Source organism: Schistocerca cancellata, chromosome 1 (genome assembly GCF_023864275.1).
Source record: "Schistocerca cancellata isolate TAMUIC-IGC-003103 chromosome 1, iqSchCanc2.1, whole genome shotgun sequence".
Taxonomy (NCBI): Eukaryota; Metazoa; Arthropoda; class Insecta; order Orthoptera; family Acrididae; genus Schistocerca; species Schistocerca cancellata.
Window position 1 is genome coordinate 638,569,271 of NC_064626.1, and position 26,587 is coordinate 638,595,857.

The 26,587-nt window shown below is 42.7% G+C and overlaps 1 protein-coding gene across 1 annotated transcript; it reads right to left on the minus strand.

Moving 5' to 3' along the window:
• Positions 1-780: 780 nt before the first annotated feature.
• Positions 781-26,587, minus strand: LOC126183314 (uncharacterized). Its single transcript, XM_049925168.1, has 2 exons — positions 26,241-26,587; positions 781-1,207 (listed from the first exon to the last, which is right to left on the minus strand). Exons 1-2 carry the CDS (start codon positions 26,550-26,552, stop codon positions 932-934), a joined length of 588 nt encoding a protein of 195 aa, XP_049781125.1. The 5' UTR covers positions 26,553-26,587; the 3' UTR covers positions 781-931.

The window sequence follows — 26,587 nt, forward strand, 5'->3', positions numbered from 1 at the left end:
AATCTACTTTTCCCTGGAGTACATAATGAGTAAGTTATGGTCAGACTTGGCGTCTGCTTTTGAAACTCTTTACCACTTTAAAGTCTGATTTAATCTACTCTTCTCATTTTGTTACTTACAGAAATTTTCTGGTGTCTCCACATGTACAGACTTACATGATTTTTAAATAAAGTATTTTGACTTATTATGTTGTACACTGTACAATACTATACCAGAAAGCTTTCCAATCCATTTCTTCCTCTCTCACCATGTTGTTAATGATATCCTTCTTTTCATTTTCTTAGTGCATAATTTCAGTCCCAGATAAAATTACAGTTTTCCTCTTCATGAACAGAATAGCCCACACAGACGCATATCGACAATCCTTCTTTCCACGAACAATACGAGACTGGAATAGAAGGGAGAACCGATAGAGGTACTCAAGGTAACCTCCGCCACACACCGTAAGGTGGCTTGCGGAACTTGGATGTAGATGTAGACGTAGAACTGCTTCTCTGTCATTACACATTCTTTAAATTCCTTGATCGTCAGAAAATAGTTATTACATAGAAAAATATATTTTTACATGTTACCATCAAAGATATGTATGAGTTGTTCTACATTGTCAGGTAACTAATGGTTTGTCTACACAGTTGGAGACACTGCAGGGTGCCTTATTTGACAGGTAGTGTGTTTCAATTGCAGTATGTAACAACTGTAGTTACCGTTACAGGACGACAATCCATGGAAGGTAAGGCAGTGATAACATAGCTTATTAAACAAAAACTTTGCAGCTGGTAAAAAAACATTTAATATAAATTGCAGATCTTACAACAGTAGTCAACAACGAATGAAAATGTGAAAAGAAGTACTGTAATAAAGCGATTTGTCTGACATGGTTATCATATTGAAAACGATGTCTTGTTGTGGAACTACAATACATGCGAGAAGCCTAGTTGATGCGCACGAGCTCAGGTTGCTTGTAAGAGTAGATGGGAGCACCGGCAGGATGCAGGTCCTGGTACTGGAAGCGCGCCAGGTAGCCGGGTGCTACTGCTGGCTGCTGCAGGGCAGACAGCTCACTGGAGGCGGCGCGCTGCTGCTGCTTGGGGGCGGCGGAGACGGGGGCGGGACCGTGGGCGTAGGCGATGCGCTGCAGGCGGCCGTCTGGCTGCAGCACATAGTACACGCCGCTCTCCTCCGCCTCACGCAGCTCCGCCTTGCCGTACTGTGGGCAAAGGAAGCAACGTTATCGTAAAGTAACAGGATGAAGGACCAATATGTGCACCATATTCAAAAGGTTACTGTCTGTAGGTAATTTGGCGATTATGTACTGAATTTCACATTTGTTTCATATTTCATCTGTGGTCAACGGTTACAAAGAGGTCACTAACTGAAATGGACTATTTCATTATTGTATGAATAAAAAAAGTCTACACCATGTTTTATTGAATTGTTATGATCAGTTTCGACCGAATAGGGAAACAGGACTGTTGCTACTGTTATCGTGAGGTGGTCTGCCACTGTAAGGATGTGCACCAGCTGAAACCAGTGATATCAACAACCACGTATTTTAATTTTAAATTTCAAGGTGTCCCTGTTCGACATGAACGAGTCATATGAAACGTTATATAGGCTGCCAAGTTCTACGCCGACATTTAAGTTTACAAACCCACTTTCTCTTATCTAGTATTCGCGATCCTTGAGCGAAATCTGCGTTGGAGGCAGCAGAATCGTCCTACAATCAACCACAAGTGCTGACTCTCTGAATGTTCTCAATCGTATTTCGCAAATAGAACTTCGTCTTACCTCCAGCGATCTCTAATTCAATTCACGGAACACTTCATAACACTCGCATGTGGATCTGATGTAAATTTAACTCAAAGTGGACATCTGAAAATTTAATGTAGTTTGGTTACATTGCCCCCGTCATAATATACTTACGTTGTAAGGAGCCTCAGTAGTGGTGGTGGCAGCCTCAGTGGTGGTGGGGGCGGAGGTAGTGAACGTAGGCAGTTGGTAGGAGTCAGTGAGGCGGGAGAAGTCCTGTGCAGGAATGAAGAACTGTGGGCGGAAGCTGGCTGCCGAAAATCCAGAGACTGGCTGCGGGGCCGCGAATGATGGTTGCGCCTGCGACTGGGCGGAAGCCTGTGGCGGCTGCTGTTGCTGCTGCTTCTGCTGCGCCTGGAGCCGCTGAGGCTGGCCTGACAGCTGGCGGGAGGGCGCGCCGTAGCTGGTGGAGGGCGCTTCGCCCGCGGCCATCACCGCCAGCGACGCCAACGTGAATACCAGTAGGACCTGCAAAAGGCGATGGTGAACTGGTAGTGACCAACTAGGGCTTTTGTATAAGGGGCAGTCAAATGAAAACTTCTGTGGGCTCGTCCACATATTGCCAAGGTTGTTTCGACTACGCCAGGAAGCATAACACAATTTCCATGGAGTCCATATGCCCCCTCCTTCCCCTGTGCCACTTACTTTCGAAGCCATGGAGAAAGACAAGCTTGGCTGGTGATTTGATTAGGACGTAGTGGTGCATGCCCAGGAACAGTCCTGTTTCCGTATGCAAGTGTATGCTTTTTTTCGTGTAGACACTGACTCTGTTGTCTCACAGAGGGACAAAATTTTTAACAGTTACGGTGATTACTTTTCAAACAATGGAGAGGACACTTTGTTTTTCGCTCCTGTTTCAGTTTCATTTGAGTGCCCATGACACAGATTAGTTTAAAACCGTACAGTGCCTAATACTAGTTTTCATAAAGAGTGCGTTATCTTGATTAGTAATTGGAAACCAATTTCTGCAAGCGATTATCCAGGTCGAATGTGAATTACTAATTTTTTCGTATTGACAGACATTTTGAAAGTAATTGAAATTATTCAAATATGCCTCTATGAAAACATCATTCAGTGTTTTGGAACAATTACAGATAACCCCCCCCCCCCCCACCATGAGAGAATGGTTAGCACAGATTAGGTTGTTGGCCACAATTAATCTATGTTAATAGTTGTGATTATTGTTGATTGAAAGTCTTCAGTCGTATCATAGTTGTCATGAAAAGATGTTTTATGTTACTTACACATTTAATTAGTCTTGTTTAATTATTACTGACGTATTGATTCTTTTGCAAAGTTTTTATGTTTTCTTGAGCGCGGTTTGTGAATGTTCTCGTACAAGGAAATTACTTATCTGTATGCAATGATGCATCTGTGTATAATGATGAAACAAAACTGTGAGTGTGAGAATGTTCAATTCCAGAAGACAGCTTTTGTCGAATAGAGGTGAAAGAATGCTAAATGTCAAGAAACCAGATGGTTATCGATTCTAAACTCGAATCGGGACTCATTACTGAAGACAGTTCTGCTCCAGTAAGTGACATTTCAGGACGAAGACGTGTCTGAAGGCCTCCCAGTCAGCGGTAGGATACCAGCCTCTCACCCACCATACGTCCCGACAACCATGCGTGATGATCTGCCGTGTCATTTGTTTCCGTAGGAGGACTCCTTTGGTTGTCATCCTCGGAACCCTCAGTGGTACGTCGACGATTTTCAATGCCCCGTTTCATAAAACTTCTTGGCAAGCCAACCTGGGGATGCATTTCGGCAAGGTAATGCAAACCCGAACACAGCGAGAGTTTCTACTGCTTGTCTTCGTTCATGCTAAACTTTATCATGACCACCATGGTCACCAGATACCTCCCCACTTCAGAAGCATTATGGACAAAGATTTCCAGTTACCTCGGGGTTTTGACGATCTTACGCTCCAGTTCGACAGAACGGGCACGATATTCCTCGGGAGGACACCCAACAACTCAGTCAATGCCAAGCCGAAAAACTGCTTGCATAGAGGCCAGAAGAGAACGAACGCGTTGTTGACTTGGTGAATTCGAAGCAAGCTCTTTCTCTTCAAGAAATCCACAAATTTTTTTCGGAAATTGTAATCATTTGTTCATTTGTTTTCCCTCTCATTCGGGCAATTACTCCGTGGTGAGTAATTTCATTTTTATTTTTTTTAAGAGTGTAAGACGTGACACTTTGCCTAAAGGCTATGCCGAGAATCGTCTCAAGTGACTCCGGAAAAATCACAAACCTCGCTTCGTTCAGTGTTGTTGCTTTCAAAAACAGTAACTGACTGGTCCTACACTTTAACAGTTTATTGTAACACCCTTACGAAAATAGTCGACCATGAAAACAGCTTCGCTTTACCTACTCCTCCTAGCCCATTGAGAGATGGAATTTGGTAAATATACATGCGGTCACTACGAAGCACTGTTTCCTATCACGACAACTGAATAGCCAAAGACAGCGTTCATTATGTTGTAGGTCTCTATCAAAACTGTAAGCTAGTCAGAGATGAAGAGTCATGTAAGTCACACCGATTTTCAACTTACCCCTCTGCAGACTAATTTCTAAAGTAACATTATGAACATTCCACACGTTCCATTGATGGAACCGTTGATATTTTGAAGTGAGTGCGTAAAGGAGGATCTCTGTAGCTTTTTAGCTGTTTATTTTTCATATCCTGCTCTAATGTGTCATTTGTGACATCATACAGCCGCAGACAATTGTTATTCGATGAAGTTAGATGTCGCATGTAGCTACTGAAACGGTTTTGACATGTGCCAGAGAACTTCTTAAGTGCCTTATGACGTCGATCAACGTGATAGTTGATAAACATTTAAGCACATTTTGAACAGCAGCTAAGATGGTACTTTACATAGGGTTTAAAACTCATAAAAAAGTTTTTGTACAGAAGTAATTACTAAAAACTGAAAATTAAGAACCATGAAATGATCAGTGCAATGATTTACCTAAAGGAAAGAAATAAAATAAATTAGAGAAACGTTTGACTCTCCTTTGAATGATTCTCGAACCCACGTTCATCGAATAATACGGCGATTGAGTATTTTAAGTTCAAAGGCACATCCAATGTTTCACTAGCGTATTTTATCACTTTCAGACAAAATATTTCGCAAAACAATTGGTAGGTTACTCTAAAAAGAATTTTTTCACGAACCATGTTTTCTACAATGCACAATCTACTGAATTTAGTATCTAATCCGAAGAATTCCTTTTTGAAACTGAAATATGAGTCCGATGGAACTATTGTGTGCAAAATAACTATCCTTCGAAGAGTTCACCTATTCGTCACGACATTTACCTAGCTAAAACCAACGAAACCAACGGTTCGTGAAATACTATAGTTTTACCTCAAATTACTAACCAAATATTTCTTAATTACACTGTTAAAGATATTCTTTTCAAGCCTCGAGCTCGTCGATTTCATACCTTATTTGTCCATTTCCCACTCTTCGTTTGGCTATGAAAATTCGGACAAGTTCCGTTCTGTAGGTTCTAGGGTGCCTTCTTGTCACACCGTTCACGCATTTGACCAAAGGGTCGCAACGACAAATGACATTCATAGCAAAGAAGAGATTAAGAGTAATCCTGTCAACGAGGAGGCCATTACAGAGAGGCATAGACCCAAACAAGACAACTCCAGTGGTGGGAAACGATAATCTCCGAGGCAGACCACTCACCTGCATGGCTGCTCGATGCACCTGTCGCGTCTGCTGGAGTGGACGAATGTGGTGCCGGATAGCAGATCGGGGTGGCTTTTATACGGAGCTGAGCTGCTTGGCGGCTCTGCCAACATGACGTTGCAGGTGAGCTCCCCATTCGCGTCCGTCAGCGGTGATTGCGCGACCACGGGTCACGGCCGCGATGCCCCACCCACCTCGTTACCTCAAGCTCTCTCTTTTCGCCGTGCTGCACATCAATACTGTTGATTGCACCTCACTAATTGTTAGCACGGCAGGCGTCTACATTGGTACTGGTACCAATACTTCTTTTATAAGGCTCATCACTGTCAGAAAGCGTTCGTGCTGAAAAGGGTGTAAGCACGGATATAGTCTTTCGTCCTACTGTACAATCTGTGCATCGAAGAAGCAATAACGGAAATAAATGAAAGTATTAAGAGTGAGATTAAAATTCGTAGTCAAAGGATATGAATTACAAGATTCGCTGTTGATATTGCTATTCTCAGTGAAAGTGATAATGAATTACGGTATATGCCGTATGGAATTAAATACAAATGAGTACAAAATACGGACTGAGAGTAAATCGAAGGAAGGCTATACTAACGAAAAGCAGCAGAAACTTAGCATCCGAACTGGAGACCAGGGCCGGCCGGAGTGGCCGAGCGGTTAAAGGCGCTACAGTCTGGAGCCGCACGACCACTACGGTCTCAGGTTCGAATCCTGCCTCGGGCATGGATGTGTGTGCTGTCCTTACGTTAGTTAGGTTTAAGTAGTTCTAAGTTCTAGGGGACTTATGACCACAGCAGTTGTGTCCCATAGTGCTCAGAGCCATTTGAACCATTTTTTGGAGACCAGGAAGTAGACACTTAAGGAGATCTGCCAACTAGGCAGCAAAATAACCCATGACGTGCGGACCAAGGGGGACATAAAATGCAGACTAGCACTGACAGAGTAAAACCATTTGAGATTTTGTGCTACAGAAGACTGCTGAAAATTAGGTGGACGCTCCGCTGACACTGTGAAAATATTCAAAGTCCCGCAACCGCATACATTATATAAGCGAGCGAGAGCCGCGCAGAGGCTCATTCGCGCTGCTGCTGCTGCACAGGCAACTGCATTGAACGCCGCCACGATGCCTTACAGGAGAATTCGTCGTCGTTCTAAACAGACAGTTTATAAAACCATCGAGAACATCGAATTCGCCACAACAGCTGGAGACAAGAAGAACCGCATACCAATCAAGAGTTTTGCTGCTACTGCACTTGTCGACGGACCTTGTGTTTTCTGTGGTTGCAGACTTAATTTTAGTATTGACATTAATGATACATTTTCACACGGTAATGGTTGGGTCACAGTAGCTGTTGTACGTGGTGGTAGTGGTGTACCTTGTGTTGGTGGACTTGAAAGTTTTGTTGATAGAGACATTATTGCCTATCGCACCTATCACGTAGCTGAACTTGCTAATAAAGGGGTGAGGAGGTTCTGCACAGGATCCATGAAGAAAGGAATATATGGACAACACTGACAAGAAGAAGGGATAGGATGATAAGACATCTGTTAAGACATCAGGGATCTGAAGAGGGTATAAAGTGTAGAGGACAACACATTTTAGGATACATCCAGCAAATAGCGAGGACAGGACTACTCTGAGATGAAAGAATTTTCACAAGAGCGAAAATCGTGGCTGGCTGCTTCAAATCAATCAGAAAAAAAAGAACGTGGAAAAACGATCTTAAGCTCGAATGTAAACAGTATTTGTCTAGATCACGACTTTATAAAATTACATCACTTGCTTCGATTATGGCCGAAAACATCTTCAGATGGTAAAATATCGTTACACAATGCAACATGTCCCATGTCGTACAATTAAGCACTGAGTCGTAATAACAGCATTCCATAAACTCACGATCTAGACAAATAAAATTAGACAAAATTTATTTTATAAACTCATCACAAGAAATATTTGAGTTCAACCTCCCAACATGACTATTCACGGAAATCAGTTAATATCTGGATAAGGATGGCCCATCCCCGAAAGCGAATCAAGTGTCTTAATTACTGTAATAGTTCATTCACTGGTTCTTCGCATATTAGCGTACTGCAGTCTAGGTACACAAAAGAAATGGTGTTGTCATGTCTGAATATAATCGGAATTATTAGTTTTGTAAATCTTAGTCGGAAAATACTAACCAGAGTTCATGAAAGACTATCTTAAAATTGATAGGGAACTACCCATGGGAAGTTGAGTAATAGTACGGGAGAAGTGTAGAAACACCGAAGGCAATGCTGGCACAATGACTTATCTTGGATGACAGGTTAAATGAAGCCAACCACACGCTCGCAATATTTGGGGACTTAGAGAGAGCTTTCGACAGTATTGATTGGAATGGACTCTTTGAAATGGTACAGAGAATAGGTAATAAGAAGGGAGCGGAAATTTATCTACAACTTGTACAGAATCGGGACTGCAGTTATACGATTTCTAGATTATGAAGTGGAAGCAATAACTGATAAGTGAGTGTGACAAGGTTGTAACCAGTCAATTATATCTATTCAGGACGCTGAGATAGAATTTAAGGAACCTAAGATCAAACTAGGAAAGTAAATTAAAATTTGGTAAGAGGAAACTAAGTTTTTGCAGTTGTTGAGGACGTTGTAATTCTGCAAGAGACTGCAAAAGGCTAGAAAGATCAGTTACACGAAATGAATACTATTTTGAAAAATAGTTATCCATAAATGTAATACAAGTGCTAAAGACTGTTGCCGAATTAAGTCAGGTGATGCCGGTGGAATTAGATTAGTAAATGGGGCACTGAAAGTAGTAAATGAGGTTTGTCATTTAAGCAGCAAAGTAAATTATGGTGATGAAATTATGCAGGAAGTAAAATTCAGAGGGCCGAATTAGAAACGACATAAAATGCAGACTATCAGAAGCTGGAAAATAGTTCTTGAGAAAGAGAAATTTGTTCAAATCGGATGTAGAAGTAAATGTTACGAATTCATTTCTTAAGTTATTTGATTCGATTTTTGCTTTTTCTGGATATGAATTAGATTGAGAAACCACACAAGGTATGTAGAAAGGTTTTTGAAATGTGTTGCTACTGGAGGCAACTGAAAAATCATTAGGTGGGGTAAATCCTAATGCATCAAAGATTCGTTGATTAGTACTCTTTGGTGGCATAGTATTTTTCAATGAAGACAAAGATATGAAAAAACCTTTTTTTTTACCTTTCAACTCCAACCCTCCTATTTTGTTCCTATCAATAAAAACGACAAGTGAAAAATTTTATTTATCAGATAACTACAAGATGACCCTCCTCGTCCATGAAATTTCGAATTCTATTTGTGAGGATTTTATTATGTTTTCTCATCATCATTATTTAATAAAATTTTTGTGTTGGAAATACTTATTTTTAATAACCTTGTTTAAGACTTTAATCCAAGTATACAGCGTGAGTCACTAACTATTGCCACCAAAAATAACTGCGAAAATATGATAGGAGCTGAAAAGTTTGTGAGACAAAAATTGAATGGGACAACGGGGTCCTTAATATGATGATTTTTTGTTGCTAGGTGGTGTCGCTTGAAAGATATGAAGGTCAATTTTGTATCTTTCTAAATGGGATGCTATTGTTTGGTACTTATTTTCTGATAGCCGTTACCGAGACGAATACAATGATGTTTAACAGTAAAGTCTTTGAAGGTCAGTGAAGGTTGCAAAGGTGGCATGAACGTCCATTTACAGAACGTGTTCGATGTGAAGACCATTGATATCAATGCAGTGCTGCAAACTTTTTATTATGGATTGAGTGGTACTTCTCATCAATCAGCACTTATCGAAGCATATGCTCTGATAATTCTCTCTCGCATATCTTCAGGTGTAGTTGGAACGTCTTTATGAAAAACGTCCTTTACGAATCCCCACAAGAAAAAAATCCAAAGGTGTCAGGTCTGACGAACGAGCCGGCCACGACACATCTCCACCACGTCTAATCCAATGATTTGGGAATTATCTCTGCAGTTTATTTCTAGCCGTCAGCTAAAAAATTTGACGGACACCCATCGTGTTGCTACCACGTTCTGTTCCTTGTTGCTAAATACATTTCTTCCAATAAGAGAGCTAATGTTTCATGCAGGAATGTGGTGTACTTTCTACCATTAAGATTTTGAAAAGAATGGTTTAAATGGCTCTAAGCACTATGGGACTTAACATCTGAGGTCATCAGTCCCGTAGACTTATAACTACTTAAACCTAAGTAACTTAAGGGCATGACAGCAGCAGAGCGGCTCCGGACTAAAGCGCCTAGAACCGCTCGGCCACATCGGCCGGCCATTAAGATTTCCATCTATGAAATGGAGCCTATAGTTCTGTCCTCCAGAATCCCACTCCATCCATTCACCGACAACTTTTTTGGTGTGCAACTTGCAGCAGCCAACATGGATTTTCAGTTGCCCAAGAATGCATGTTATGCAAATTAACATTTCCGTTGTTCGTGAATGTGGCCTCGTCAGTAAATAAAGTTAATAAATGTCCTATCCCTCTGAATCTGATATTGGACCCGTCAGCAGTATTCAATGCGACGCATGCAGTCCGTACCAGGTGTTTTTTTTATAGACGTCACTAATGGGATTCATATATCAATAAACACTGTAGAAACATTCGAGCTGAAACAGAAAGCCTGGTTGTATACCGAACATCTTCTCAATGCAAAAGTTCATATCAAGATGACTCTTAACAGTTGCCAAGGTACTGGGATGGTACCAGCGCTCAAAAAAGTAGATAGGCTGGCAGTATTACGAACTTTTCACAGGGAGTCAGAGAAATCCCAACACCGTCTGGAGGTGTTAAACGATGGCTGTCTATCAGGGAGTAGGGAAGTGGGCTATAGCTGACTAAATTCAGGAACTTTTCTATGATACCACTGCAAGAAGTACAGGTCGACAAAATGGCGGTTGTACAAATCTGGAAGAACTATTCAGTCATTACCTGTTATATCTCAATTGCCGTCATCACATATCTGAAATGTTGTTGCAGACCTATTTCGATTCACTTAAGGGGGTAACTTCTGGCCCCGACATAGGAATTATCAAGAAATTTAGACTATCTCGGTCGAAACTCTTAAAGAACTGTTACATGAACAATAGGAGCGAAATATGTCAATTAGTCTCGAAAACCAACTTTGCACGCAGAAGTAACCGCAAAACGGTTACCGAGTACTGCTGCAAATAACGATGATCATTCTTGGCGGCATGCAAAGAATGGTATGTCGCATCACATCACTGGAGCTGTAACTGATTCTAAGAAGAGGCCATATAATAAATTTGTCAGGGTACTCGTCCAGGAATTAGTAAGGATGCAGAAGGAAAATTTTCAAATCTCTTCTAGTACTTAGGCACAGAAACTGTGGCTATGGCCTTGGTGATAGCGGCCTAACGAATGTCAAGACAAGTATAACTCAAGTTATCTTAGAATTAGATAAAGGAGAAAAATAGGAAGGAAAAAAATAGTGAAAAACGTACATCATACAAAAAATGATCTTTTTTCTTTTACAAATGTTGACTTTACATCATTAGTAAAGCGTGTTACTAAAACATGCTTCATGAGGATATCTGTCATTGATGATTTCCTCTGACAAATACGTATCAAGGTGGGGAGGTAACACTCATTACAAAAGTGATATTAAAAAATTTTGGATATTGTTGTTGTGAATGATACAGAAAATCATGTCAGATTCATTCAGGACAATGTCAGTCATAACTTGAAAGTGTGGGAAGAATGAAGGAAGGCATAGCAGGGTTTCGCGTCCTGAAAGCAACAAGATCACTAGACACAGAATTGAAACTCGTTACTTTCCAAGGACTTATCCTGATATTCGACCTAAATGCCCCCTAGATGGTCAATAATATTGTAAACTATTTCCTGATCCGCAAGAGTAGTGAACATGTACGTGACAGATGGAGTGTTATCTCGGTTATACTGAGAACCTAAAACAATTTGGAAATACATAGGGCTGCCAGCAAATATAATACCGGGCTATTGACAGATCCTTGACAGTGTCCCACATGCTACACGGACCAAAGAGGTTAGGTACGTTGATGTTAAGTGAAAAATGAGTTCAAAATAAGGCGGAAGACTATTACTATTAGCGTACATATAAAAGTAGAACTCTGTAATGTTATGCCGTGTGAGTACAAGAATACAAGTGTTAAGTAGAATGAATCGTATGTTTTGTTCCTCAAACAGTAAAGGAAAGGCCACGAGTGAAAATGTTTTTAAAAAATTATTTACTTAAAAGTTATGAATTAAAGGAATTCATGGATATTTATCTCTGTGCATACATTTGTTACCCAAATATAATACATGTACTCTTGTGCGAGACATTTCCATAACAATGCCTCAAATACTGAAAGGTGGGAGTGCACTTGTAAATGAAATGTCTATAAAGAACTGCCACCAGAGAGTATTATAGAGAAATAGATAATTGTTGACTAGGGAGAACTGCATCTTGTAGTCTATAAATTTGTTTTTTTTGCTAGTCGGGTTGTGGATATACTTAAAAATGTATGTGTGGGGGGGAGGGGGAGAGTGTGAGTTACCAACTGCCTATGGGGACACCCATACTCAGGAAAACTACTTCCAGTAATGTGTCAAATGTTGGAACTTCAACATCCAAATTGGTTTCCCTGACGCTGTTCTGCTCACGCTATATTATTTAATCACAATTTCACTGTTTTTGTTTTAATCAGTACATCTGACGCCACCTCTACATCAGCAATCCCAAAGGATTTTGTATACTAATTTCCAATCATTTTTACTTGTTATAATCCTTAATTCTTAGGTGATGGGTCTGTATGCTGAACTATATTTCTAAATTTAATATACGTGGATTACAACGATGGTGCACATCAGCAGGACAAGTCAAGCTAACAAGCTATTCTTTTGTGCACTCCCAATACAAATAGCACTGTATAAAATTATAGGTGCGAATTTAACATGCTGTAGCTGCACCACAGTTAAAGATAGGAAAGTTAGATTTGGTGCAACATTTATGAATGCACAAGTTTCATCCAGACGCGGGCCTGTTGACAGTAAATTAGTCTGACCAGCGAGTGCAAAATAGAATAGAGGCCACAGGGCCGTCGAACCACTGAAAAGCATAAACGCAGCGGTTTGCATGGCAGAAGTTACAGACAGAAGGGGCCCACTGGAGCAACTTAGATGTTGTGAGTACCTGACTCGGAGCACCATGTTACAAAACAGGGGCACACAGCCAAGCATAAAAAAGTGCTGTTTTCTAACGAGAGGAATTCAAGTGTGGCAGCGCTCCTGGATGGCAGGGAGTGTCACACCACCAACTATACGCAGCAGCAGATGGGTGAAAGCGTTCCAGTCCACAGTCGGTCGCTGGTTCGACCCTCTAAGATCGACACGGGGTCCATAGGCATCCAGCCATCCACAGCCACTCTTTGGCTCATTACAACAGGCAGTCGTCTTGGCTCCCAAAGCATGCTGTAGGCACCCCGAGGCGAGGGCCCCAGATTCGTACGCCGGATCACGGGCACTTGTGGTTACTATGATCTTAGCTATGCCAGTGAGGAAGGACACGGTGGACCACTTGGCAGCTCCCAGCGAAACGGCGTTGAGTAAAAAGGGAAGAAGACAGCAGAGTTGGCTGCCGGTGCAGGCTTGACGATGCGGCCCTACAAGGCCAACATACAGCAGCGCGTTGCACTGGGTCGCTGGGGCAGTGGCCTCAGCATTGCAGGACCCTGAAACGTGGACCGAGGTGAATGGGGCACTGTAGTGGAAACAAATAAATCACTTGGAAAGCTTGAACATCTCTTAATACAGTGGCTTCTTCCTCTTCGCACTACATTCGGTCATCCTGATACATTCGGTGGCAGAAGTCACCACTACATTTGGTGTCAGAAAAGCAGACATCATCTGTACAGTACAGCGTTCGAGCCCCTCACCTACATTATGGTCACAAGATGTGGTGAGTTTTGAAAGTTTTCTTTTGGGAATTGGATGTTTTCATTCCTTTTTGTGTTGTGAGTATGGCCTTTTCAGGATCACATCGTAGATGTTTTGCATAGGCGTATTATTAATTTTTTTTTGTCAGAATATGTATCAGTGTATTTGGGACAGTAAGGCTTATTTTTGTATTCACTTGGGTATGATGTTACTGAGTGCGATGATACTGAGGTATGTAGAGTTGGGTTATCTTTGTACTTAAATGTTTTGTTTCAGGGCTAACTGGGAGTGAAAGCAACACAATGGGAGAGTCAAGGAGGCAGGGTGTGTCGGAACCAGAAGTGGTGCAGATTTTGATGGAAAAGATGGCAAATTAGACAGCGGACAGTATACAGTTGAGAAGTGAATTAACATCTAAAAGTGAATGGGAAACCGCATCTGATATGTCGTTGTTGCCTAGGGTACAGGAGATTGATTCAGGTGCCACGAGTTAGATTATTCCGTTATCTGGCAAGGTATCTGAGGATGTGTGTTCGTTTGTGGAGGACTTGGACATTGCAGCTTTGTTGAATGGTTGGTCTGATAAAAGACATAAGAGCGTATGGCATTGGAGGCCGGCAGACCCCACGAGGAGGGGTACGGTCGCCGCTCTACAAGTACTTTAACGCCACTACAGCGACTTGCGAGTGAATGACGATGGAATGATGTTGAAAGACAAACTACACCCAGTCATCTCGAAGCAGCGAAAATCCCTGACCCCGCGCGCTGAAAGCGAGAACACTACCGCAAGACCACGAGCCGCGGACGTTGGTCTGATGAACAGTTGTTACAAGTAGCCAAGGTTAGATTAATGGCTGAAGCGAAGACACATGTAAGGTGTTCTGAGGCCTTACGGAAGGTAGGACAGTTTAAACAGTTGAAGGAGGCGTTTTTGCAACAGTACAACAATATAATAGCAGTTAGTACTTTAGGGATAGGTTAAGCATATATGGCAAAAGTGAGTGAAGGGAATCTGAATGATTTGTATTCGCCCATTCAGCAGGCCTTTCAGTGAGAGGACACAGACGTTGCAACAGGGGTATGCAAGAGGCAAACAGTGTTTACAGAAGGTGTGAAGTGTTTTTAAGTGTGGTCATACGGGACATGTGCAGAGGCAATGTACACAGTCACCAAGAAATAGAGGAAGGGGTGGAAATCAGCAGCGTGGAGGATGGAGAATTGGAGATAGGAGAGGTGGACAAGCGTTAAACAGCCGAGGGGGTCCAACACCCACCAAAGGGAGCTCCCATTTAATTTCAGTGCTACGAATACGTATATAGAGGTGGAATTTTCAGTGGTAGGATCAATAGGAACTAAGAAGTTTAAGATTTAGTTGCACACAAGGGTGCAAGTGTCAGTGGCTATCGGGAATATAATGGGACGAAGGAATCTAGACCCACCACGTTATAAGTTGCGTGGAATGGGGTATCCGGGGTTGACGCCTATAGGGTCAGTGAGATTTAACTTTCGAATAGAGGAAGTCCGATTTGATGCATACATGGAGGTAGTACCATGGGTAAAAGAGGGCTACGACATGATCCTAAGAGTGAATTTCTTGCATCAACAACATGCCAAAATTGACCTTGGACAACGAACTATGGAACTTGATGGAATGTTATTTCAGCTAGGGGAAACTGTTGTCAATGCAGAGCTGTCGCGAGGGCCTTTCAACAAACCAGCTGAACCGCGTTCATTAGAATTAAGGCTAAACTCGCATGAGTGTGTGTCTAGTGGCACCGCGAAGTCGCTTTGGGTAAATGTGGAGTCAATATTCTACCTGTGGGTACAGTATATGTTATGGAACAATTGCCGGACAATGAAGTTTGGGGTCCACTGGATTGTTTCGTGAAACAGGAGAAATCGACAGGAGACTAGTTCCCGTGAACGTGGATAATTTTAGCGCTGTAGACGCGAATTTGAGGAAAGAAATTTTAGTAGCAAATATGAATGTGCCAGATGACGAAGACTGATGGTCGAGAGGTAGGCGAAGCGATCAACCACTAACTGCCAATAGAACTGCATTGCGTGACGAAATTAAGCATTTGAAAGGAGAAGAAAGATAGCATATGGAAGATTTATTGTGGGAATTTAAGGATTTGTTTTATTCACAAAGGCCATTACCAGAAACTCCATTAGTTCAACATAGGATACCAACAAGGAATGAAGCACCTGCTTACCGTAAACCATACAGAACACCGAGGCAAACGCAGCAGACTGTGGAGGGTTTCATTATAAGCAGTTTCGGATGGTATTATAGAGCATAGTAATAGTTGCTGGGGAGCGGGCATTGTTGTTGTGCCTCAAAAAGTCTATGGATAGAACTAAGAAATACAGGTTCGGTTGTGACTACCGATACCTCAACAATAAGACAGTAACGGACGCATACCCTATTCCAAACATATCGGAGACACTCGGTCACTTAGGACGGAGCATGTACTTTTCTACGATGGATTTGACAAGTGGTTATCATCGTTGGAGGTGGCTCCAGAGGATCATCCAAATACTGCCTTCTCCACACCAGGAGGCGATTACCAGTATATTAGAATGCCAATAGATTTGAAAAGGCTCTGGCAACGTTTCTGAGGTTGCTAGACCGTGCCTTGAGGAGTTTGAAACCACGGCAATGTCTGGTCTATTTGAATGACATTATAGTGTTTTCAAGTAGTATGGAGCAACATAGACAACGGTTAAGGGAAGACTTTATGAAGTTAAGAGCCGCTAATTTGCCGTTGAGTCTGAATAAGTGTCATTTATCATAACAAAAAATGGCTCTGAGCACTATGGGACTTAACATCAATGGTCATCAGTCCCCTAGAACTTAGAACTACTTAAACCTAACTAACCTAAGGACAGAACACAACACCCAGCCATCACGAGTCAGAGAAAATCCCTGACCCCGCCGGGAATCGAACCCGGGAACCCGGGCGTGGGAAGCGAGAACGCTACCGCACGACCACGAGATGCGGGCTTTATCATAACAAAAAGTGAAATATTGGGTGATATTATCAGTAAGGACGGAGTGAAAACAGATCCGGGGTTGGTAAAGGCTGCAAGGGACTTTCGCGAACCGAAAATAGTTAAGGAAGTGCAGTCACTCTTTGGAATTTGCAATTTCTATCGAAGTCCGTGAGGGGTTTTGCAGATTCAGTACAGCCGTTAGGATTGTTACGGAATGGTGTGAAATGTGAGTGGACAGAAGAGTGTCAGAAAGCGTTTGACAAACTGAAAGAACTGGTAACATCAAGTCCGTTTCTTATGTTTCCAGGTTTTGAAAAAGAGTTTATATTAGCCATGCGATTCATCAAAACTGATGGGAAAGAACATCCTGTAGTCCATGCGTCTAGGCAGTTGAATGCAGCAGAGACGAATTACTCAACAACTGAAACGGAGATGCTTGGCGTAATCTATGGAATCACATATTTTAAATACACTCCTGGAAATTAAAATAAGAACACCGTGAATTCATTGTCCCAGGAAGGGGAAACTTCATTGACACATTCCTGGGGTCAGATACATCACATGATCACAATGACAGAACCACAGGAACATAGACACAGGCAACAGAGCATGCACAATGTCGGCACTAGTACAGTGTATATCCACCTTTCGCATCAATGCAGGCTGCTATTCGCCCATGGAGACGATCGTAGAGATGCTGGATGTAGTCCTCTGGAACGGCTTGCCATGCCATTTCCACCTGGCGCCTCAGTTGGACCAGCGTTCGTGCTGGACGTGCAGACCGCGTGAGACGACGCTTCATCCAGTCCCAAACATGCTCAATGGGGGACAGATCCGGAGATCTTGCTGGCCAGGGTAGCTGACTTACACCTTCTAGAGCACGTTGGGTGGCACGAGATACATGCAGACGTGCATTGTCCTGTTGGAACAGCAAGTTCCCTTGCCGGTCTAGGAATGGTAGAACGATGGGTTCGATGACGGTTTGGATGTACCGTGCACTATTCAGTGTCCCCTCGACGATCACCAGTGGTGTACGGCCAGTGTAGGAGATCGCTCCCCACACCATGATGCCGTTGGCACCAAGGCAGAAGCGACTCTCATCGCTGAAGACGACACGTCTCCATTCATCCCTCCATTCACGCCTGTCGCGACACCACTGGAGGCGGGCTGCACGATGTTGGGGCGTGAGCGGAAGACGGCCCAGCTTCATGGAGACGGTTGCGATTGGTCCTCGCCGATACCCCAGGAGCAACAGTGTCCCTAATTTGCTGGGAAGTGGCGGTGCGGACCCCTGCGCACTGGGTAGGATCCTACGGTCTTGGCGTGCATCCGTGCGTCGCTGCGGTCCGGTCCCAGGTCGACGGGTACGTGCACCTTCCGCCGACCACTGGCGACAACATCGATGTACTGTGGAGACCTCACGCCCCAGGTGTTGAGCAATTCGGCGGTACGTCCACCCGGCCTCCCGCATGCTCACTATACGCCCTCGCTCAAAGTCCGTCAGCTGCACATACGGTTCATGTCCACGCTGTCGCGGCATGCTACCAGTGTTAAAGACTGCGATGGAGCTCCGTATGCCACGGCAAACTGGCTGACACTGACGGCGGCGGTGCACAAATGCTGCGCAGCTAGCGCCATTCGACGGCCAACACCGCGGTTCCTGGTGTATCCGCTGTGCCGTGCGTGTGATCATTGCTTGTACAGCCCTCTCGCAGTGTCCGGAGCAAGTATGGTGGGTCTGACACACCGGTGTCAATGTGTTCTTTTTTCTACTTCCAGGAGTGTAAAATTTATGTGGGAGTATATTTCTGATAATGACAGATTCGCTAGATGGGCTGTGAGGATTATTGAATTCGACTATGATGTGGTGCACAAGCCTGGGAAGTAGCACGGTAATGCAGATGCAATAAATAGGAAGGTGGCAAAAGTAGAAGTCGTAGGTTATGACCTAGCAGTATGGCAAGAGTTAAAGAACGCGAACAACGATTGTAAATTGTATCGGACACAGCCACAATTTAATATGTACGACGGTCTTCTGTGCAGGCAAACTAAGTTAGGGACAAGGGTAGTAGAACCAGCGAAGTTGAGGGATGAGGTCTTAAAGGAAGCACATGATCACTGTTATCTGGTCATGGAGGGTGTAGAGCGACGAATAGGAGAGTGGCCTGCCGATGTGGTCGAGCGGTTCTAGGCGTTTCAGTCTAGAGCCGCGCGACCGCTACGGTCGCATGTTCGAATCCTGCGTCGGGCATGGATGTGTGTGATCTCCTTAGGTTAGTTAGGTTTAAGTAGTTCTAAGTTCTAGGGGTCTGATGACCTCTGATGTTAAGTCCCATGGTGCTGAGAGCCATTTGAACCATAGGAGAGTGGTGGAGAGGTATTTCAGGAGAGGTAGTAAAGTAGACGTGGATCAATATGTCAAGAATTGTATACCATGTGCGTAGAGATCAGGTTTGAGTCAGAAACGCATACAGCTACAACGATTACCGGAAGCAACATGTCCATTCTCTGAGCTGGGGATCGGAGTCTTAGGACTTTTAGGTGAACAGCAAAGGGGAGCAGATTCGTTCTCACAATAATAGACAATCTTTCGAGGTACGTGCAGATGGTAGCTATGCCAAATCAACGGGCTGCAATTGTCGCGCAAGCGTTAGTAAACAGCTGGATTTTGAAGTTTGGTATACTGACCCAGGGACCACCTTCATGTCGGATTTAATAAAGGAAATGTGTAAATTGTTGAACATAAAGAAGTTGGGGACGAGCGCGTTGCATCCACAGGCAAACTGAAGGACAGAACGGGTACACAGAACAATTGGGAAGCTGCTGAGTTTGTATGTGGATTCTCATCACCATCATTGGGACGAGTATTTGCAGCATATTGTATGCGCATACAATGCCAAAGTCCATACAAATACAGGTTTGTCTTTATACGAACGAAAAATTCCGTCATCGTTTGATTTAGTGAAAGTTTGGAAAGGAAGGACCGGTGAATGTGTACGTCAGTTCGCTAGGACAATTCGGGATGTTTGAAAACGGGTACAAAAGTGAATACAAAGGCTGCGGAAAGGCAGGAAGACGCAGTAAAGCGGAAAGGAAGTATACCGCAGTGTAGAGTGGAACAATGGGTAATACTGTCCAGCCCTATACACAAAAAGGGAAAACGAAGATATTAAGGGCCATAAAAAATTGTTGAAACCGCATCTCCCGTTAATGCTAAGCTGCAGCTGCCAACTAGAACAACTTTAGTACACATTGGGTAGTTACGGTCATTAGAGGGTTGCCCTGATGTGATTCCAGGCATGTCACAGAGTGAAGAGAGGTGTTAAGCACAGAGAAAACCAGGAAGATAGAGTACAGCATGAACTACCGTATGCTTTGCGACCCGGAATGTAGTAGAGCATTTGTAGTTTTTGTTGTTTTTTGTCATGTATAACTCGGTTTGCATTGACTAATTTGGCACTGTATTTTATATGTGTTTTCGAGTATTGTGAGCCCGCAAGGGCAGCAGTCTTTTTGAAGAGGGAGTAAGGGTGTTGCTTATTCCTGTCCTCAGGTCACTGAAACGGGAAGTGTAGCTTCTGACGTATGTGGAGTGTTGATGGAGGAGAAATCAAACGCAGTTCTGGAGAAATAAATGCGCCAGAGTAAATTTTGTGGCAAAGTCGTAATAAATATGTGCTGAACGATGTCAGAGTCGTACGATTTCTTGTTTAAATTTTTAGTTATCGACAGTGTCGGGTCAGGAATGACGTGTTTATTGCACCAGTGCGTACAATGTAAATTTAAGGATAAAAGTAGTCACCCAACCACTGTTAAGTTTAGAACTAAAATAGTAAATGGCGGAGGAAAACCTGTGAAGCTACAAATATGGGACTCATGCAGGGTGCAGTTATTTTTAGCCAGGGGAAAAGGAATAGACTGCCCAAGGGACAACGTGCATTCAAAATTGAGCTTGCAACGTTTCGGGAAGCATTGGATTTTATCCACCTACGAGAATTTGGTAATAGTAGCAAGTAGTTTTGAGCGGGAGTATTTGCAGGAGAGAAACGCATACAGCTCGAGGGGAGCGGAATTTTAATCAATGGAGCTAAGTGTAACATAATTGGACCAACCTTCCACTTGCCAGCGATCATTTTAGTAGTCACGCAATTGAATGTTACGCAGCCACAGCTGTACTGATCAAAACCCACTCTAGAGTTTTTGCCAAGTCAGAATATGACCTTGTTAAATCAAACCCTAGAGCCAGGTCTGTTGATATCCGTAAACTAATTCATTTTAGAGCAAGAGGGGTGCATATCAGCCGAACAGCTTGTGCATCATGTCGCTCAGTATAGGGAAAGGCTATGACAAACAACGATCACTTAAAGCACCTCTGTGCCAAGTGTCCTCGCAGTGCCGGCCGGGGTGGCCGAGCAGTTCTACACCCTACAATCTGGAAACGTGCGAACGCTACCGTCGCAGGTTTGAATCCAGCCTGGTCACTGATGTGTGTGATTTCCTTAGGTTTGTTAGGTTTAAGTTGTTCTAAGTTCTAGGGGACTGATGACCTCGGAAGTTAACTCCCATTGTGTTCAGAGCCATTAGAACCATTTGTCATCGCAGCCTTAACTTTGCTATGTGTTGTTTTGTTTCTGATCAGGCGGAGAGCTAATTACAATAGGAAACCAAGGGTAGTCCAAGTCCCAGTGGATTTGATACCGAGGGCGTGAGTTGAGTAGTTAAGTGGTTAATTGAGCAGTGGACGTCCAGTAAGGAATTTTTACGTTTAGTTTCAGGTTATGGTTTTAAGGGACACTAGACCATATTTAAGTTTTCCAATAGTAAGGAAATATGCCTTGGGTGCCGACCAAAAAATTTAAGAGCTAGGGTCGACACGAGGATCGAGTCTTTCCAAAGAGGGGAATAATGTAGTGGTACTACAGTTCAGGATAGGAAACTTACATTTGTTGCAACATTTCTCAGTGCACTTTCCGCCCTGCTTTCCACATTTCGAGTGATAATGTGGCAAAGATAATCTCTGCGGAGATACATATATTTCTTCTATGCACTAAAGCGAGAAGGTAGTTCAGCGCGGACTGCATTATGCTTTTAAGTACTGATTTGGCGATCAGTTTAGTAAATTGCAGTCCGTCAATTCACTATTATAAATCGGATGACTGAAAGTAGCTTCCTCCAATAAGACATCTATGCCTACATTCTCTGATTCTCATGGAGACTATGCTTCCGAAACACGTATAATCATTGTTTTCTTTTGACAGATGTAAGAACCTCCGAGAAGAGCACAAAAAGAACTGGACAGAGGTAATAGGACTGCTCTATCTCTAAGTTCAATAAAGCTAACCAGCTTCACTCCAGGTAGTTGAAGTCCTCATCCAGTTCCTGTAGAAACCGTACTAGGAATTCTAGAGAATCCGATTAGTCTTCCATACCCCCACTACCTGTGACGTACTGCTACTGAGAATACTCTCAGATTACCTATTCTGTCTCTGTACTGTTTTTAACGGACATACGATACAGTAAGAAATTCGCTGATGGTTTTAAAGGCAAAAGCTATGCGATTTTTTCAAGAAGTTCATTACAGCGCAGCGTTCCTCTTCCATACTTCCTACTCGCACATGACATGCACTCTAAAACATCAAACAACTTCCTCAGTATGCAAACTGGCCACATCAAACAGCTTCCTCTTGACAGCCAAGTTGTAGCTTTCCATACGAGGCACCACCTGCATAGCGCACCACGTTGCCTAACGAATTAGTTGGCCTCTATACCGCTACATGCAGCATCCAAACGCTCAACGGTGTTCTCTCCTGACAATAATCGACTGACCACGTCACCCACAGTACCATTCTCGACTAGGTTCTTTCCAGCAAAAACGGAAGGCAATATACTGAATAGAAATTACACATATACAGACGTACTCTGTATCCCGATGTGAACTACAAGGCAGAGGGTATCGAGCATTGTATTTCTATCCGTCGGGAAATTTATTACGCTTAAACGACACACGCGTAGGCGAATGAGTACGGAATTGATATATAGTACGCAGATCCTTTCAATCCTGTTTAATATACCGTCATAATCATGGATATCTATACTCTTCAATAACGTAATAAGAGATTTAAAATTGTCTTCAATTGTTTCCTATTACTGTATGTGGTTTAATTCTCTCAACGCCTATTTCTCTTGATTCGTTGGACATTCGGTTGAACCGGTTCCTAACCGACATATGTAAATATATTATCTTTTTCAACGAGTACTGTTGTGCATCTTCATCCTTCCTAACCTTAGATTCATATTCAAGACGCCATATTAAATCACCAGTTACCTTCTCGGCCAGTGGTTTTTTGTACGACTGATCAAGGGCGGTATTCCGCTGAATAATAATGGGCATTTAGCGTTGCAATCATGTGTTTCAACAATTTATCAAAATATCGTTATTTTAACAACTCCATCATACATGTTAACCTAAATTTATTTTTATTATCTTACTAACTATAATTCAATCATGACTAGATGTAGTACGAGAAGGAACATATCAAGGATTTAGTTTTAGTTTGTCCGTCATCCATATTCTAGTATACCGTTGTGGGTATCTGAACATGTTTTTCGATTAGATATATACTTTGTTTTCTGATTTTTGAGATGTACCTTCTACTACATATATTTCTAAAACCATTAAAAGAAGCTCTATAAAACATTGCAAATGTACAGACGGATTTATCTATAATGGGAGCTTACTTCGTGCCCAAATGTTGCTCCTCTTTATGGTGTGAACTCATCTCATAAACTGCAAGTTGAAATTGGTACCACACACTTATCAGTCTACAGATAAAGGACATTTACACAAAACAGTCTATCGTTGACGTGTTACAATACTCAAATATTTGACACGGCGGTAGGTGAATAGTCATTGGATTCAACTTGTGTGTAGCTACTGACCACGTCTTGCGAGTGAAAACTTATATTCAAAATTGAATCGGTTCCATAAGTGAATGTGTTCACTAGCTGGAAATGCCGATTATCAATTTAAGCTCGTTTACGAACAAATGTAAGGTTTGAAAAGGATGATTTCATCAAGAATATGCAGTTGTAGCCCAAAGACTGGTATAATGCAGTTCTTCAGTGTAACTTGTCTGTACTGTTTACTGCCCACATTTCATATCTGTACAAGCCTACATTCTAAATACTTTCAGAGAAGACTATCCCCACCACTTCGTTCTATATTTCACGTTGAAAAGATCTTTTACCAGATATTCTTTTCTTGGCTTTGTCTGGAGTCTGTATCCTATCTACTTTCGCCACTACATTATTTTGCTAACGGAATAGTAAAGCTAATCAACCATTTTAGCATCTCATTTCGTAATGCGTTCCGCAGCATCACTTGCAGATAAGCTTTTTTTGCTTCGACTAAGTTCTACCATTACTTTGTCCAACTTTTCACTCAGGATTTTGCTTCCATCTTGTAATCTACTTCCTCTTTTACTTCCACAATATTACTTTCGTGTCTTTATCCTTTATACAGGTCTCCTATTTATTCTCTCCTTGCATTGCTTAGCGCTAGTTTGCCATATGAGATCTTAATATCGACAATACTGCTCCGCTTCTCTTCGATGTTTAATTTTCATATATGTTGCATCAATGTTTCTATAGTCATCCACATACATACAAGTTCACATCTCCTCTAAATATTCCTGCATTGCCCCTTTGTACTTTTCTTACTTTTTAGACATATGTAGTCAGTTTTGGTTGTTTCATTTGCTACTTTTCTATATTTACACCTATCGTCAACCAAAATGAGTATCTCATGTGTTATACGCACATTACAAGTAATCCTGGCTTTTTGCCTGCTTGATACTCTGCATGTATCAAAGCTACCAATTTACTGTACTCCCATCCTGTCCTTTATTCAATACTTGTCGAATGCTGCCTTGAAAATTAGCAACAACCATTTGTTATTTCAGTTTACTATTTCCACCTACTTAATGATCTACTTTTGGCCACAGTTCATAATGACTAAGCTGTGGCCAGACTCAGTGTCTGCTTTTGAAACTATTTTCCACTTCAAAGTTTGATTTCATCTACTCTTATTTTGTTACTTACCGAAATTTTCTCGTGTCTCCACGTGTCGTGCCTTACAAAATTTTTAAACAAAGTATTTTGGAGTTGTTATATTGTGCGCTGTACAGTGCTATACCAGTTGGCTTTCCAATCCATTTCTTCCTGTCCGACCATGTCGTCCTACATCTCCTTTTTATTCCTTACTGTATAATTTCAGTCCTGATTGAAAATTTCAGTTTTCCTCTACAAGAGCAGAATAACTAATTATCTGTTATTATTCACTTTTTAAATTCCTTTAAGGTGAAAAAATGGTTCTTACTTACAAAATAATATTTTTACATGTTCGCATCAAATGGATGTTTCAGTTGTTCTGCGTAGTCAGGTAACTAGTGGCTGGCCTACACAGTTGGAGACACTGCACATTGCCTTATTTGTCAGGCAGTATGTTACATTTGCAGAATGTAACAACTGCAGTTACCATTGTAGGACCATATTCTTTGGAGGGTAAAGCACTGATAACGTGTGTTATTAAACAAAAACTTTGCAGCTGGTAAAAAAAATTTAATATAGATTGCAAATCTTACAACAGTAGTCAACAACGAACGAAAATGTGAAAATAAGTATTGTAATAAAGCGGTTTGTCTGACATGGTTATCATATTGAAAACGATGTCTTGTTGTGGAATTACAATACATGCAAGAAGCCTAGTTGATGCGCACAAGCTCAGGTTGCTTGTAAGAGTAGATGGGAGCACCGGCAGGATGCAGGTCCTGGTACTGGAAGCGCGCCAGGTAGCCGGGGGTGAGCGCTGGCTGCTGCAGGGCAGACAGCTCACTGGAGGCGGCGCGCTGCTGCTGCTTGGGGGCGGCGGAGACGGGGGCGGGACCGTGGGCGTAGGCGATGCGCTGCAGGCGGCCGTCTGGCTGCAGCACGTAGTACACGCCGCTCTCCTCCGCCTCACGCAGCTCCGCCTTGCCGTACTGTGGGCAAAGGAAGCAACGTTATCGTAAAGTAACAGGATGAAGGACCAATATGTGCACCATATTCAAAAGGTTACTGTCTGTAGGTAATTTGGCGATTATGTACTGAATTTCACATTTGTTTCATATTTCATCTGTGGTCAACGGTTACAAAGAGGTCACTAACTGAAATGGACTATTTCATTATTGTATGAATTAAAAAAGTCTACACCATGTTTTATTGAATTGTTATGATCAGTTTCGACCGAATAGGAAAACAGGACTGTTGCTACTGTTATCGTGAGGTGGTCTGCCACTGCAACGATGTGCACCAGATGAAATCAGTGATATCAACAACCACGTATTTTAATTTTAAATTTCAAGGTGTCCCTGTTCGACATGAACGAGTCATATGAAACGTTATATGGGCTGCCTAGTTCTACGCCGACATTTAAGTTTACAAATCCACTATCTCTTATCTTTTATTCGCGATCCTTGAGCGAAATCTGCGTTGGAGGCAGCAGAATCGTTCTACAATCAACCACAAATGCTGACTCTCTGAATGTTCTCAATCGTATTTCGCAAATAGAACGTCGTCTTACCTCCAGCTATCTCTAATTGAATTCACAGAACATTTTCATAATATTCGCATGTGGATCTGATGTAAATTTAACACAAAGTGGATTGCTGAAAATTTAATGCAGTTTGGTTACATTGCCCTTGTCCTAATATACTTACGTTGTAAGGAGCCTCAGTAGTGGTGGTGGCAGCCTCAGTGGTGGTGGGGGCGGAGGTAGTGAACGTAGGCAGTTGGTAGGAGTCAGTGAGGCGGGAGAAGTCCTGTGCAGGAATGAAGAACTGTGGGCGGAAGCTGGCTGCAGAGAATCCAGAGACTGGCAGCGGGGCCGCGAATGACGGCTGCGCCTGCGACTGGGCGGAGGCCTGTGGCTGCTGCTGCTGCTTCTGCTGCGCCTGGAGCCGCTGGGGCTGGCCTGGCAGCTGGCGGGAGGGCGCGCCGTAGCTGGTTGAGGGCGCCTCGCCCGCGGCCATCACCGCCAGCGACGCCAACGCGAATACCAGTAGGA